The 14780-nt window shown below is 39.4% G+C and overlaps 2 protein-coding genes and 1 long non-coding RNA gene across 3 annotated transcripts; 2 read left to right on the forward strand and 1 right to left on the reverse strand.

The window, feature by feature from the left end:
* Window positions 1-144: 144 nt before the first annotated feature.
* LOC103509797 (dentin sialophosphoprotein-like) lies at window positions 145-12504 on the forward strand. Its single transcript, XM_026824045.1, has 9 exons — window positions 145-266; window positions 4108-4287; window positions 4463-4640; window positions 4852-4912; window positions 5110-5354; window positions 5524-5782; window positions 6603-7051; window positions 10943-11273; window positions 12407-12504. The coding sequence occupies exons 1-9, from the start codon at window positions 157-159 to the stop codon at window positions 12502-12504; spliced, it is 1911 nt and encodes a 636-aa protein (XP_026679846.1). The 5' UTR covers window positions 145-156.
* On the reverse strand, window positions 9605-10270 carry LOC113467703. Its single transcript, XR_003391678.1, has 2 exons — window positions 10132-10270; window positions 9605-9683 (listed from the first exon to the last, which is right to left on the reverse strand). It is a non-coding gene; the product is annotated as an uncharacterized LOC113467703 (long non-coding RNA).
* A 1065-nt stretch (window positions 12505-13569) lies between the features above and the next one.
* LOC103509789 lies at window positions 13570-14780 on the forward strand. Its single transcript, XM_008474420.3, has 2 exons — window positions 13570-13692; window positions 14189-14780. The coding sequence occupies exons 1-2, from the start codon at window positions 13570-13572 to the stop codon at window positions 14501-14503; spliced, it is 438 nt and encodes a 145-aa protein (XP_008472642.2). The 3' UTR covers window positions 14504-14780.

Raw genomic sequence — 14780 nt, forward strand, 5'->3', positions numbered from 1 at the left:
ATTTGTTTGTACTTAAATCTGTCAATTTCACAATAAGTCTTGTATGGTTCATCTGATTTTCACGAAATTTGACAAATGTGTTCAATACAAAGGAACTTTTTTGGACCCCATCAGACCTCAGGATGCCCTGAATGGGGCTGTGATTATTCCAATATTATGATACATGTTGCATCTCAAGCTTTAAGCAAGAATCAAATGGAAGATAGGATAAAACTAATAAACAAAATTTCCAACGATATCAGAGTTCCTCAAGATCTACCCCACAAGTAAGTTGATGACTGATATCTGGGAAGGTCTTTAGTGACCTGGGTTTTACACACCATTCGTTAACAAGCAACCCACCTACTCACATCAATATTACCCAGCCTGAGTGGGGCCGGGAAAAGCCAGCAGAATGCGATTGCCCATTTGGTCACCCACGCCTTTTCGGATACTAACCACTCATAACTTCAGTGATCCATTGAGAAGTTGGCTTCAATTCTGGATTTTTTTCCAAGAGTTTTGATAGAGGGAACTGTAACTTCTAAGGTTAAGGTCTTATCATCCCGAAATCGAAGATAGAAGGAAGACAGAATAGGAGAAAGCCAGCCGTTCCGAGAACGAACATTATCTGTTCAGGATAAAATCCGCGCCGGAGGGGAATCGAACCCGCGTCCTAGCGCTTACAAGGCAGACGCGCTACCAACCAAGCTAACTAGGCTGGCCAATTCGGGATTGAACTGGGTATTAAGTATCAAGTTGATTTTAGGTTCTTTGTCATCCCTAGCTAGAGAATCTAGAGATACCGAGAGATAGAAGAAAAAAGAAAGACGAAAAAAAAACCAGAATCCATAGATGTAAACAAAAAACTCGTTTTGAAAAAACAACACTAGCGACACTAGCGGGATCCTGACGCGTAAAACTGTGCGGTCTAGGCAGACGTCACGATCCACCTTTTCCATTTTGATCATCGTGTGAACAGCACTGCATGGTGTAGACAGCGGGAAATTCAAAATTTTAAAAATTGAATTTGATTTTTTTTGTTGCATTTTTGCCAAATTTTTGCAGTTTTCCTGAAAGTTTTTACATTCTTGTTAGCAGAGACACAGGAGATATGGAAGCTCAATAGTTACTTATCCTACACAACTTCTTATCAACAAATCAAGTATGTTCTACAGTGGAAATATTTGCAATCAAACACCGTTATCAGATAAAGAACAAAAACATTCCAGCACAATCTACTCTTTTGCCATTTGATTTGACCACTTTGCCATTCGTCCATTCGAAAATCGGGATTAGCATTTTTTAAAAATTCGCGGGTTTACAAAAAGATTGTCACGCACGATCCACCTTTTCCATTTTGATCATCGTGTGAACAGAAAATGCACGCACTGGTGTAGAGAGCGGGAAATTCAAAATTTTAAAAATTGAATTTGATTTTTTTTGTTGCATTTTTGCCAATTTTTTTATTTAATCTACTCTTTTGCCATTTGACCACTTTGCCATTCGAAAATCGGGATTAGCATTTTTTAAAAATTCGCGGGTTTACAAAAAGATTGTTACGCACGATCCACCTTTTCCATTTTGATCATCGTGTGAACAGACAATGCACTGGTGTAGAGAGCGGGAAGTTCAAAATTTTAAAAATTGAATTTGATTTTTTTTTTTGTTGCATTTTTGCCAATTTTTTTGCAGTTTTCCTGAAAGTTTTTACATTCTTGTTATCAGAGACACAGGAGATATGGAAGCTCAATAGTTACTTATCCTACACAACTTCTTATCAACAAATCAAGTACAAGAGCTCCTATTCAAATCCCTCATGAGTTCAACGAACATAGTCGAGAACATCAAGAAGGAAGTTGAGAAGCTACTGGAGAGTAATGAAGTGGAGAAAGCGTTCTCCTTGCTTCTAACTGTGATATATCTCTCTCCCCAGTGCTCACAACATATCCAGGACATATTTGTCAACACCCTCTGTGAGTATACATATTAGATAATTAGTGCTTTATTTAGACTGTCGAATTAGGACATGTAGTCCCATTATCTCAACAGTTTAATATTGCACCACTTTATTTATTTAAATCACAAAGTACAAAATTGTAGGTAACGATCTCAATTCTGATTTGGTAAAGCCCACTCTAAATCTAGTATCACCGTTTGCAGATTAAAAAAAAAGATGATTGTTCCACCCCCGTTTTTATTTCCTAACAATGAAACAACTGCTACATTAGACGCATGTGGTCTGTTTTGTAGCATGCCCATCCTGTAGTATGCCTCTCATCAGACGTGCGAGAAGAGACACAATACTTCCCATTTAAGTGCTGGGTCAACACGAGAACACCAGAAATTCTGGATTGAACTGGGTAGCCCAATCCTAGAGATTGATAGTTCGGCCATGCCTTTTCCACAAGTTTGGCCATGCCTCGGGATAAACTAGCGGGATTCCGGAGCGAAGCGACGGAATTCAGCTAGTTGATACATATGGTCCACTCAATAGTAGCCCTCGTTTAGATTTAGGAATACTCACAGAAATCCATCCTGGGATAAATCCCTCTATGTATCAATATTGCTGGCAGTAAGCTCTTAGGGTCCTCGAAACTCAGGGTTGGATGGTAGAGATTAGAGAAAGTTTAAATTTGTTCAGTCTCAGCCACCATTATTACTTCTCAAATGTGTTGAGAACAAAATTTCACATCGCTGGGAGTGAACCCACGCCCTCCTGTTTATTACGCGAGCGTCTTGACCCACCAAGAGTGATTTCTGATAAAGATTTGTGCTGTTCCGCCTGTTCCTCATAATAATAACTTGTTTGTACTAGGACATATTTGTCAACACCCTCTGTGAGTATACATATCAGATAAGATCCATTGATAAGAGTAGGGAATCGGAGATTCACCACTAGATAAGAGGAGGAAAATTCGGTAACTATGCAGAAGTCACGTCCATGGAAAAGAAAAGCTCCTTTTCGTATTTAACCTAACCCTATAATAACACTAATCACTGCAGGCTCTAATTGTGAAAACTCCTTCTTGCATTTAACCTAACCCTATAATAACACTGGTCACTGCTTGTTTGTGCTAGTTCCTTTGGTAGCAATATTCCACGGAAAATTCACCACATAACTAACCAATTTGAAATGTAAAATGTAAATGTACATTTTACATTTTGCATTTTGCATTTTCCATTTTGCATTTTGTGGTTCGCACATCTCTGGATAAGATCCATTGATAAGAGTAGGGAATTGGAGATTCACCACTAGATAAGAGGAAGAAAATTCGGTAACAATGCAGAAGTCACGTCCATGGAAAAGATAAGCTCCTTTTCGTATTTAACCTAACCAAGGACATATTTGTCAACACCCTCTGTGAGTATACATATCAGATAAGATCCATTGATAAGAGTAGGGAATCGGAGATTCACCACTAGATTAAGAGGAGGAAACTTCGGTAACTATGCAGAAGTCACGCCCATGGAAAAGATAAGCTCCTTTTCGTATTTTACGTAACCCTATAATAACACTAATCACTGCTCTAATTGTGAAAACTCCTTCTTGCATTTAACCTAACCCTATAATAACACTGGTCACTGCTTGTTTGTGCCAGTTCCTTTGGTAGCAATATTCCACGGAAAATTCACCACATAACTAGTAGTGAGTGATGTGTTAAAAATAGCTTGCTTGGTCCAATGGTACTGTGTTTGATTGCCATGCAAAAGATAAGTACTTACTATGGTTCATCCATTTGAATATGGCAGCAAGGATTCATCTAAAAAGTAGGCTACGTTGCCAAACGTGTCAAAGGTTCAATATTTCCTAACAATGAAACAACTGCTACATTAGACGCATGTGGTCTGTTTTGTAGCATGCCCATCCTGTAGTATGCCTCTCATCAGACGGGCGAGAAGAGACACAATACTTCCCATTTATATAAGTGCTGGGTCAACACGGGAACTCCAGAAATTCTGGATTGAACTGGGTAGCCCAATCCTAGATTGATCTCAATTCTGATTTGGTAAACCTCACTCTAAGTCTGCTGACACCACTGACAGTTTTTCTTTGAACATAGTGGTGGAGCATGTGCCCATCCGAAGATCTAGCATTGATTATTTATTTTATCCCTCCTGTTTCAGAGTTTCCCTGATAGTCACTGAAACCGTAGACGCAGGAGGTATAGGCGAACACATTCTGCAAACTGTGAAGCATGCTTTGGAACAGCTCGTTCTTCCTACCACGCCAGACAACCCTCAGGGAGTGGTCATTCCCTCACGACTGAAAATGTTCGCCCAAGTCGTCGAATGTGAATATCTCAGGTCCAAATATGAAATTAAAATGAGCGCCACGCGATGCAAGAAGTGGAACGCAGGTGATAATGTGACCCGAGGCTGTGATGGTGAAAAGGTTGAGAATGAAATGAACAACCCTAGCTGTTCTGAACAGTGTAAGCCTGACAGAGAAGATTTTGCTCATGGAAAAGAAATATCTCAGGTCCAAATATGAAATTAAAATGAGCGCCACGCGATGCAAGAAGCGGAACGCAGGTGATAATGTGACCCGAGGCTGTGATGGTGAAAAGGTTGAGAATGAAATGAACAACCCTAGCTGTTCTGGACAGTGTAAGCCTGACAGAGAAGATTTTGCTCATGGAAAAGATTCAGGTGGGAATTTTAGTATTGATGGAAACTGTAGAATATCTCAGGTCCAAATATGAAATTAAAATGAGCGCCACGCGATGCAAGAAGCGGAACGCAGGTGATAATGTGACCCGAGGCTGTGACGGTGAAAAGGTTGAGAATGAAATGGACAACCCTAGCTGTTCTGGACAGTGTAAGCCTGACAGAGAAGATTTTGCTCATGGAAAAGATTCAAATGGGAATTTTAGTATTGATGGAAACTGTAGTTCAAATGGGAAATACAATTCAGATGAAACTTCAAATCGTCACTATAAAAAATATTATATGAGACTTCTACCCTCAAAAACCACGAATAAACTACCATTTGGGAGAATTTAAAAATCTAGTGATTTCTTTTCCTTGAATCTAGTGATTTTTCAAAATTTGGAGTGGAGACCCTGTTTTCTACTGGTAGTTTGGGGCCAAATCTTGAATTTTTTTCAAAAAAGCATTTTAGAATAGAATCAAATGATCCTAACAATCAAACAATGCCTCAGAGTACATCTGACGAAGATGTTACCAAGGCGTCATCAATCAAGTGCTCCATGGATGCACCAAAAGATTCCACTAATAGTGCACCAAATAAGTTTACCAAACCCTCATCAAATAAGTTCAACAAGGATACAGCAAACAAAGGTATCACAGATGCACCAATTAAGTTCACCAAAGCCTCATCAAAAGAGTCCATCAAGGATGCAGCGAATAAGGTTACCAAGGAATCCCTCAAATAAGTTCAACAAGGATACAGCAAACAAAGGTATCACAGATGCACCAATTAAGTTCACCAAAGCCTCATCAAAAGAGTCCATCAGGGATGCAGCCAATAAGGTTAACACGGATACGCCAAATAAGTTCATCAAGGTTGTACCAAATAAGGTTACCAAGGAATCCAAGGATACCCCAAATCAGCCCATCAAAGATTCAACTAACTCGACATCCCAATATGTAACCTTAGAACTGAACGCTCGAAAACACCTCAACGCCAACTATGACAGCGAGAATTTCTTACATATACCTCACAAAGTACTAACTCAACCTGTACAAGTACTTGCTGTGGATTTGAATAGTTTGGAAGATGTTACCAGAGTTCTGGATGGAGTAACGCAGAGTATTCCTTTGGAGACGATTGGGACAGGTGAGTGGTTGGGAAAGATTAATTGCCAAAAATTAGTGGGTTTCACGTGACAAAAGTCATTTCTCGTCCTGTCTCGAAATATACGAGACGAAATCAAAAATTTCTCGTCTAATGAGACAATTCCCTCTTTGTGTGGGGAACATTTTTAGCATTTTTTTTTTTTTTGACCAAATTTCATTAAAATCGAACCAAATCTGCGAGAGTTATCGTAAAACGGATAGACAGATTAATTGAGTCAGCTAGTTAGCTTGGTACCGCGTCTGCCTTGTAAGCGCTAGGTCGCGGGTTCGATCTCCGTCCCGCCCGGTCCGCATTTTATCCTAAACAGATAAGCTTCATTCTCGGAACGGCTGGCTTTCTCCTATCCTGTCTTCCTTGTCTCTTTGCTTTGGGGACGATAATACCTTAGCAGTTACAGTACCCTCTATCAAACCTCTTTGAAAATTTGTTGGATAAAAACTTGTTTCGGGACGATAAGACCTTAGCAGTTAGGGTACCCTATCAAACCTCTTAAAAAATTGTCGGATAAAAACTTGTTTCGGGATAAGAGCTTAGCGAAACTTGTTTCGGGACGATAAGACCTTAGCAGTTAGGGTACCCTATCAAACCTCTTAAAAAATTGTCGGATAAAAACTTGTTTCGGGACGATAAGAGCTTAGCGGTTACAGTTCCCTATCAAACCTCTTAAAAAATTGTGGGATAAAAACTTGTTTCAGGACGGTAAGACCTTAGGAGTTACAGTTCCCTATCAAACCTCTTAAAAAAACGTCGGATCAAAGCCTCGAACCCACTTCATTCGTTCAACTTATTTTGGTTTCAGGTCGGGCAGACGCCGTTATAGCTTGGTTTGAGTTAGATCTCTACAAGAACATCACTCTGAGTTCCAGCATTCAGGAGAGTAATTCCTGGGAACAGGCTGTCTTTCCTGTAGTCAATGATGTTATTGTTAATCATATGGACATAAATACTACTCCAGAGGTTAACAAATTTGCTCTAAACCATGCTGACACAGATACCACTTCTAATGAGATGGATGAAGTCACTGCTAGACATACTGACACAAATAACACTTCTAGTAAGATAGGCAAAGTCATTATCAACCATAAGGACACAAATACCGCTCTAAATGAGATTGACAAAGGCACTATGAACCACAATGAAACCAAACTCAATACTACTCCTAGTAATATAAACGAATTTACCATTAGTCATATGGACACAAAAAGAGTTCCTAACGCAATGGATGAAATCAATGATACAGATATTAATTTTACTGATAATCAGATGGACAAACTAATGCTAGCAGTGACATGCAAGAATGGTTTGCTCAATATGGAACTAAGTAGCCACTGTTCTGAGTCAAAGAACCAAACGGAACAAATACTGCGTGGCATCAGGTCCTAAAATCGAGCTTACCACTACAAAACGCTATGGGCGCTATGCACATAATGAAGTTTCATGTTTGCATAGGAGATTAGGAGAGGGTACTCCCACACTCTTTATGTCCCTGTTACATGCGAACATGTTAATTATGTTAGAATGCAATAACATAATTAGACCATTTCGTACCCCGTACCTCTTCTTGCTAACTATCGCAGCCATGTTTCTTTTTTCCATAGCTTTCGGAGTTATTTCTTATTTTACATTTCTATTAAATTACCTACTCTCCGGAATTAAAATTCCAAAGTTGGTAATGTTGGTATTCGCTTGTACGACTTTGGCCCGAGAGAAGCTTTACGAATTTTCACCCGGTTTCCTTGGCAAACCTGCCAAGAAGTCTTGCCACAGTGGTTAAGCCCTCGCCGCTCGCTTGTTCGCCTTACAATTAAGGAGGCACGAGTTCGAATCTCCACCGAGGTGGAGATTTCGCCATCGTTAAATCTATTTTAACCTAACCGCTCTGATAGATGTAAAGCCACACAGTATGATTTATATGAGATAGTATGTATGTTAGTTTGTATTACTGTGTCACATATCACACCTATGTATGTATAATATACCTACATAGTTACCCGCTACTGTAAAAATAGTTTCCTCTTTGTGCCTATTAACCCTTGTCTACATCACTTTATGTACATAATTAATTACCATCTAAAGATACAGCATTTAAGATTTAAAGCATAAATAGAAGAAAAAAATGTAACAATGAAATAACGCTCCTAAAATTTCAACGAAAACAACAACATACTACCTACTAATGAAAATTAAACAAAACTTCCTGAGGTAAACTAAGTACATGTTCAAAACACGGTGGGTTTTAAATGAATCAAAATCAAGACCCGAAAGAGCCATCAGCAAAATCAACATTTCGGTGAATTGGATACATAGGTAGGTAGATATTTTTTTTTATCCTGTTATACAATATTCTTTACATACATATTCACTTTTATGTTCGCGGATTTCGCGATTATGTTCGCGGATTCCGCGATTTTGTTCGCGGATTTGGCGATTGTATTTGCTGAAATAAACAACAAAGTTTAAATCACAGAATTATATGGATATAATATAGAAATTTGTGCTTTAAATTCTAAGGTAATACAAATAACAAAAATATCTCATTTGGCACAATTTGTTCGAGTTCGAATAATTATTAACATTAAGATTTTTTCCCACTGAGTCAGAGTATATGAACTCCAAATCAGTGTTTCTTACTTATTGTTTATTGTTAACTACCTCACCATGAGAGAAGAGACACAAAAATATTTGCTGAAATAAACAACAAAGTTTAAATCACAGAGTTATATGGATATAATATAGAAATTTGTGCTTTAAATTCGAAGGTAATACATATATATAACAAAAATATGTCATTTGGCACAATTTGTTCGAGTTCGCATAATTATTAACATAAAGGTTTTTTTTCCCCACTGAGTCAGAGTATATGAACTCCAAATCAGTGTTTCTTACCATTTGATAGAGAGATTAAATTTATGTCAAAGTGATCACTTGATGATTGTATGGTTTTCTTTGGATGTCGATGAAAATTTCCGTACAATACTACAAAGTGGATAAAGCCCAATGAATAACAAAAGGCCCATCGATAATCGACATGATAAGAGTACCGATATTTCACTAACCAATTGGATACACAGAGAGATTAAATTTATGTCAAAGTGATCACTTGATGATTGTATGGTTTTCTTTGGATGTCGATGAAAATTTCCGTACAATACTACAATGTGGATAAAGTCCGATGAATTACAAAAGGCCCATCGATAATCGACATGATAAGAGTACCGATATTTCACTAATCAATTGGACACACGGGGTGTTGTTCCAGGAAATAATTCGAACATCACATTCCGCACTTGACAATTTCCAAGCAGAAAAACTTGGCACAAACGAAACGGTAGGATTTTTCCTTCGTACGTTAAGTGAGAGAAATCTTTCGTGAAATCCACTTTTTGAAGCTTAAAACATCGGAATGGGTATCGTATCGCATATCGATCTATCGTAAGTTTGTTTCCCTCCATAACCCCTTAACAGAAGGTTAGACCTCACCTCCAAAATTCGATTAACCTTCTACGGAACATATACAACCCCTTCACAGCAGACTCCTCACATTAAACCCAATGGTAACAAACAGGGGCAGAATGGCCACCGTGAAGCCGAGAATCATATACGTGATGTATTTATATGTCAAGTCCAGGCCTGGTAATCTTTGCTTCCGCTGGAGACGAGATTCGTTCGGGTCCAGCCCTAGACACCGGTCTACTGTGTGTGAGGCAGTGCTGAGTAGGATCTCTAGTAGAATGATGATGAGAATACCGAGTAGAAAGCGGACCAGATAGATACCTGAGGAGGGAAAGAGAAGTTGCTACTGTGTGTGAGGCAGTGCTGAGTAGGATCTCTAGTAGAATGATGATGAGAATACCGAGTAGAAAGCGGACCAGATAGATACCTGACGAGGGAAAGAGAGGTTGTATTATTGGATGAATGAAGGGAGTTCTAACAATATATGTTAACACTACAGTTGGCTGAAGTCGATCGAGATCGATTGAAACTTTGTATGTAACATGAGAGGAATTTGATCTTTCCTTCCCGGTGTCCAGATGAGGTAGGCGCGGCGTTTTTCGACAGCCTCTCAAATCAGCCCTAACTGGGGTGATTGCTTTGGACTGACATTTGGTTTTTGTTACAAAATTTTACGAGTGGATGCCTTTCGCACTAAACCTTTGCTATTTCTTTTGCAAGGGAAAATTGAGTAAAAAAAAAGTTCATCTGATTTTGATGAAAGTAGGAAAAGAAATTTCAATAGGTTTGTAAAGTTGATTGTCTCACTATATTTTGGGCTTCATCTAAACTCCTTGCAGTCCTTAGGGACCCTTCTTCAGAGTGATTTTTATTACCTGCAAGCTGAAGGCGTGGTGAAGCTACCAAGTACTCTACATAGATAACTGGCGGAGGTTCCTGTCGTAGCATAAACTGATGAATAATACAGGCACCCAGATAAATGCCCGATATGCACCCCAGTACTGTAGTTGTGTCTCCTCTGAAATAAAATGATATGATATAAGAAACTAAAATGTTCCTGAAAAGTATTTACATATACTTATAGGAACACGATGAGATATATGAAGAAACTAAATAAACCTTATTATTATTATCTCATCAATTAAGAACATTATTGCCAGCCTAGTTAGTTGTTAGCTTGGTGGGTACCGCGTCTACCTTATAAGCACTAAGTTGTGGGTTCCAATTTTGTTGAAACTCAGCTAACATGATTAACAACAACTCAGCTAACATGATTAACAACAACTCAGCTAACATGATTAACAACAACTCAGCTAACATGATTAACACGCGGGTTGACCTTACACGGTAATTATATCACGTTATTAATATTAATTCTCCGAAAAATATTATGTATCATTGTATCACTAATATGATGATATTGTATACTGTCAGCCCTAACTAGGGTGATTGCTTTGGACTGACATTTGGTTTTGGTTACAAAATTTTACGAGTGGATGCCCTTCGCACTAAACCTTTGTTATTTCTTTTGCAAGGGAAAATTGAGTAAAAAAAAAAAAGTTCATCTGATTTTGATGAAAGTAGGAAAAGAAATTTCAATAGGTTTGTAAAGTAGATTATCTCCACTATATTTTGGGCTTCATCTAAACTCCTTACAGTCCTTAGGGACCCTTCTTCAGAGTGAATATTACTGATAATCAGATGGACAAACTAATGCTAGCAGTGACATGCAGGAATGGTCTGCTCAATATGGAACTAAGTAGCCACTGTTCGGAGTCAAAGAACCAAACGGAACAATTATACTCTCCTGCAAAAGAACAACTTAAATTCAATGTACCCAATGAAAAGCTTGAATACAATGTACCCTGTGACGTTATTCAGGCTTGTCATTTGATAGGGGGACATGTGGAGCCCATTGTTGCCGATATAACAGAGCGACTTACTAACGTGAAAAATGTTCTGGACCTGTCAAGCTTTCCGCTGCTGGGTATTGAGTGCTTGAAGAGATTTGACAAGTGTAAGTTTATTATTATATAATATTTTTTGAGTTACATGCGAAGTGCAAAATGACTGTGGAATAGGACCTAGCTAAGTGTGGAGATAAAAAATAAAGTAGAAGCAAAAAAAAAGACAAAGCCGGCTGTTCTTAGAACATATTTTATCTGTTTAGTATTAAGTTCACCCCCCGAGTGATTTTTATTACCTGCAAGCTGAAGGCGTGGTGAAGCTACCAAGTACTCTACATAGATAACTGGCGGAGGTTCCTGTCGTAGCATGAACTGATGAATAATACAGGCACCCAGATAAATGCCCGATATGCACCCCAGTACTGTAGTTGTGTCTCCTCTGAAATGAAATGTAATTATCTCATCAATGGAGGAGTTGCAATTGCGAGTACTAGTTGATGTTTTGGACGCTAGGGGTGACTTCAGCGCGCTACATTACCTGTCGCCTGTGAGGTAAGTTGGATCACCTCTGTTGGATTTTTTCATCCACTGCAGGGGAGCTAAATTTGTTGTTGTAGCTATTGCCCAAGTCAAACGGATTCAAACTCCTCCTGTAGTTGGTAGTCCCAGGAATTCTATCACATCAATTGGTGTAAGCCTTTAAGCCATAGGTCCAGTAGTGTGAGCTAAATTTATGCTAGTAACTAAGGGTATCCGGGGTTAAAGCGGCCTTATCGTTTAGCTGGGATTCAAACCAGTGCTTCAATTGTCCTGACGAGGCTGATTTCACCCAAGACAAACCGTCAGATAACAAATACTTACGATGTTGTTTAACACTGATACCTTCGGTCGGTGCATTCAACTTTCAATATTGTATTAAGTAAGGTCCCCAGTCCCCACGCAACAGGTTTCTTGTTCTATTGCAAATTGTCAAGTACACTGTTATTGTCAAAAATTGGTGTAAGCCTTTAAGCCATAGGTCCAGTAGTGTGAGCTAAATTTATGGTACTAACTAAGGGTATCCGGGGTTAAAGCGGCCTTATCGTTTTGCTGGGATTCAAACCAGTGCTTCAATTATTGTCCTCACGAGGCTGATTTCACCCAAGACAAACCGTCAGATACCAAATACTTACCTACCTACGATGTTGTTTAACACTTGATAACTTCGTCGGTGCATTCAACTTTCAATATTGTATTAAGTAAGGTCCCCAGTCCCCACGCAACAGGTTTCTTGTTCTATTGCAAATTGTCAAGTACACTGTTATTGTCAAATACATGAGAACCCTGCGCTATAACCACTGATCCTATTTAGTTTAACAATGATTTTTTTAGAAGTTTGATAAAGTTAGCGAACTCGTCTCGAAAGCGAAGAGAGAAAGAAGACAGGATAGGAGAAAGCCAGCCGTTCCGAGAACGAACATTATCCCATCAGGATAAAATTCGCTCCGGGTGGGAATCGAACCCGCGGCCTAGCGCTTACAAGGCAAACGCGCTAAGGTACATATGTAAACAAAGTAGGTTTTTAGGGTCAGGTTCTCTTCCTCCATTAGGTTAAGCCTGAGTCGGAGGAGGAGAGTTCTATGATTTTTTTTTTTTTTTTCAAGAGTTTTGATAGAGGGAACTGTTACTGCCAAGGTTAAGGTCTTATCATCCCGAAATCGAAGAGAGAAGGAAGACAGGATAGGAGAAAGCCAGCCGTTCCGAGAACGAACATTATCCGCGCCGGAGGGAATCGAACCCGCGTCCTAGCGCTTACAAGGCAGACGCGCTACCAACCAAGCTAACTAGGCTGGCCAATTCTGGATTGAACATAGGTCAACCCTAGATTAGTTAGTTAGTTAGTGCTTTATTTAGACTGTCGAATTAGGACATGTAGTCCCATTATCTCAACAGTTTAATATCGCACCACTTTCTTTATTTAAGTAAATCATAAAGTACAAAATGGTAGGTAACAATCTCAATTCTGATTTGGTAAAGCCCACTCTAAATCTAGTATCACCGTTTGCAGATTAAAAAAAAAAAAAGATTGTTCCACCGCCGTTTTTATTTCCAACAATGAAATAACTGCTACATTAGACGCATGTGGTCTGTTTTGTAGCATGCCCATCCTGTAGTATGCCTCTCATCAGACCGGCGAGAAGAGACACAATACTTCCCATTTACATAAGTATTGGGTCAACACGAGAACTCCAGAAATTCTGGATTGAACTGGGTAGCCCAATCCTAGATTGATCTCAATTCTGATTTGGTAAACCCCACTCTAAGTCTGCTGACACCAGGTGCTAGAGAAGTGTATGCCTGTGATTATTCCAATATTATGATACATGTTGCATCTCAAGCTTTAAGCAAGAATCAAATGGAAGATAGATGCTACCAACTCAGATCAATATTCATTGTCAACTTCTGCAATCTGATTGGTTGGATAGACAAGGTCATATGATGTCACAGGGAGATCGATACGGGATTGGCCCGATCATTAATCAATATCAGGTAACTATCACGTCACGTGAACTCACGTGCTTATAGTCATAGCATCTAGCCTAGTTAGCTTGGTTGGTAGCGGATCTGCCTTGTAAGCGCTAGGCCGCGGGTTTGATTTCCGCCCGGGGCGGATTTCATCCTGAACGCATAAGGTTCGTTCTCGGAACGGCTGGCTTTCTCCTATCCTGTCTTCCTTCTCTGTTCGCTTTCGGGACGATAAGACCTTGGCATTATTCTTACCGTTTTTATTTTTATTATTAGAAAACGGTAAGAATAATGTTAATACATAGGATGTCTAATATAAACCTAACAAATGAGACCTTAGCAGTTACAGTTCCCTCTATCAAACCCTTAAAAAAAATCCATGACCTTGGTAAGAATAATGTTAATACATAGGATGTCTAATATAAACCTAACAAATGAGACCTTAGCAGTTACAGTTCCCTCTATCAAACCCTTACAAAAAATCCATGACCTTCCCCCCTTTTTCTCTCTTCCTTGACAGGTACCTCAACTTCCAGACATCGACATGCGTCATCTCCCCCACACCCCTCTCTCTCCCTCTCACGTCATTGCCTGTCTTCGAACTCAGGACCTCTTGTGCTCTTCCACCGAACGCCTTACCATATCACCTTCAGCCCAAGGTCACATCAACGGCATATCCTACTGGATGGACCTAGTACTCACCCCTGCGGTACACCTTACTAAAACCAGGGGCGTGTTTTGTGTGAACCCTGGGGTTAGGTGTGATCCTCATAGCCCCCTGGTTGTCGAGATGACCTACGAGCCTGGTTATATGAAGCTGGACATTGTACAGTGAACTTGACTAGGTGTGGAGTGAGTCAAATGATTTCTCTGAATCAAATGTAAGTAAATTGTGATATGCATCGTGCAAAAGTAATGCCCACCATTCATGCTCAGCCCAAGGTCTCAGGCAATCTGACAGACCTAGGTCTCAAGCTATTTATGCCACACACTTTCCGACGGTCTGATAGACAACCTGGGTCTGTCAGATGATCTGAGTGTGAGTGTCTGGAATAATATAGAATTCACAAATAAAAGCACACAAGTCTAGATTTCTCAACGTTAAACAAAAA

Source organism: Diaphorina citri, unplaced genomic scaffold, assembly GCF_000475195.1.
Source record: "Diaphorina citri unplaced genomic scaffold, Diaci psyllid genome assembly version 1.1 scaffold532, whole genome shotgun sequence".
Classification (NCBI taxonomy): Eukaryota; Metazoa; Arthropoda; class Insecta; order Hemiptera; family Psyllidae; genus Diaphorina; species Diaphorina citri.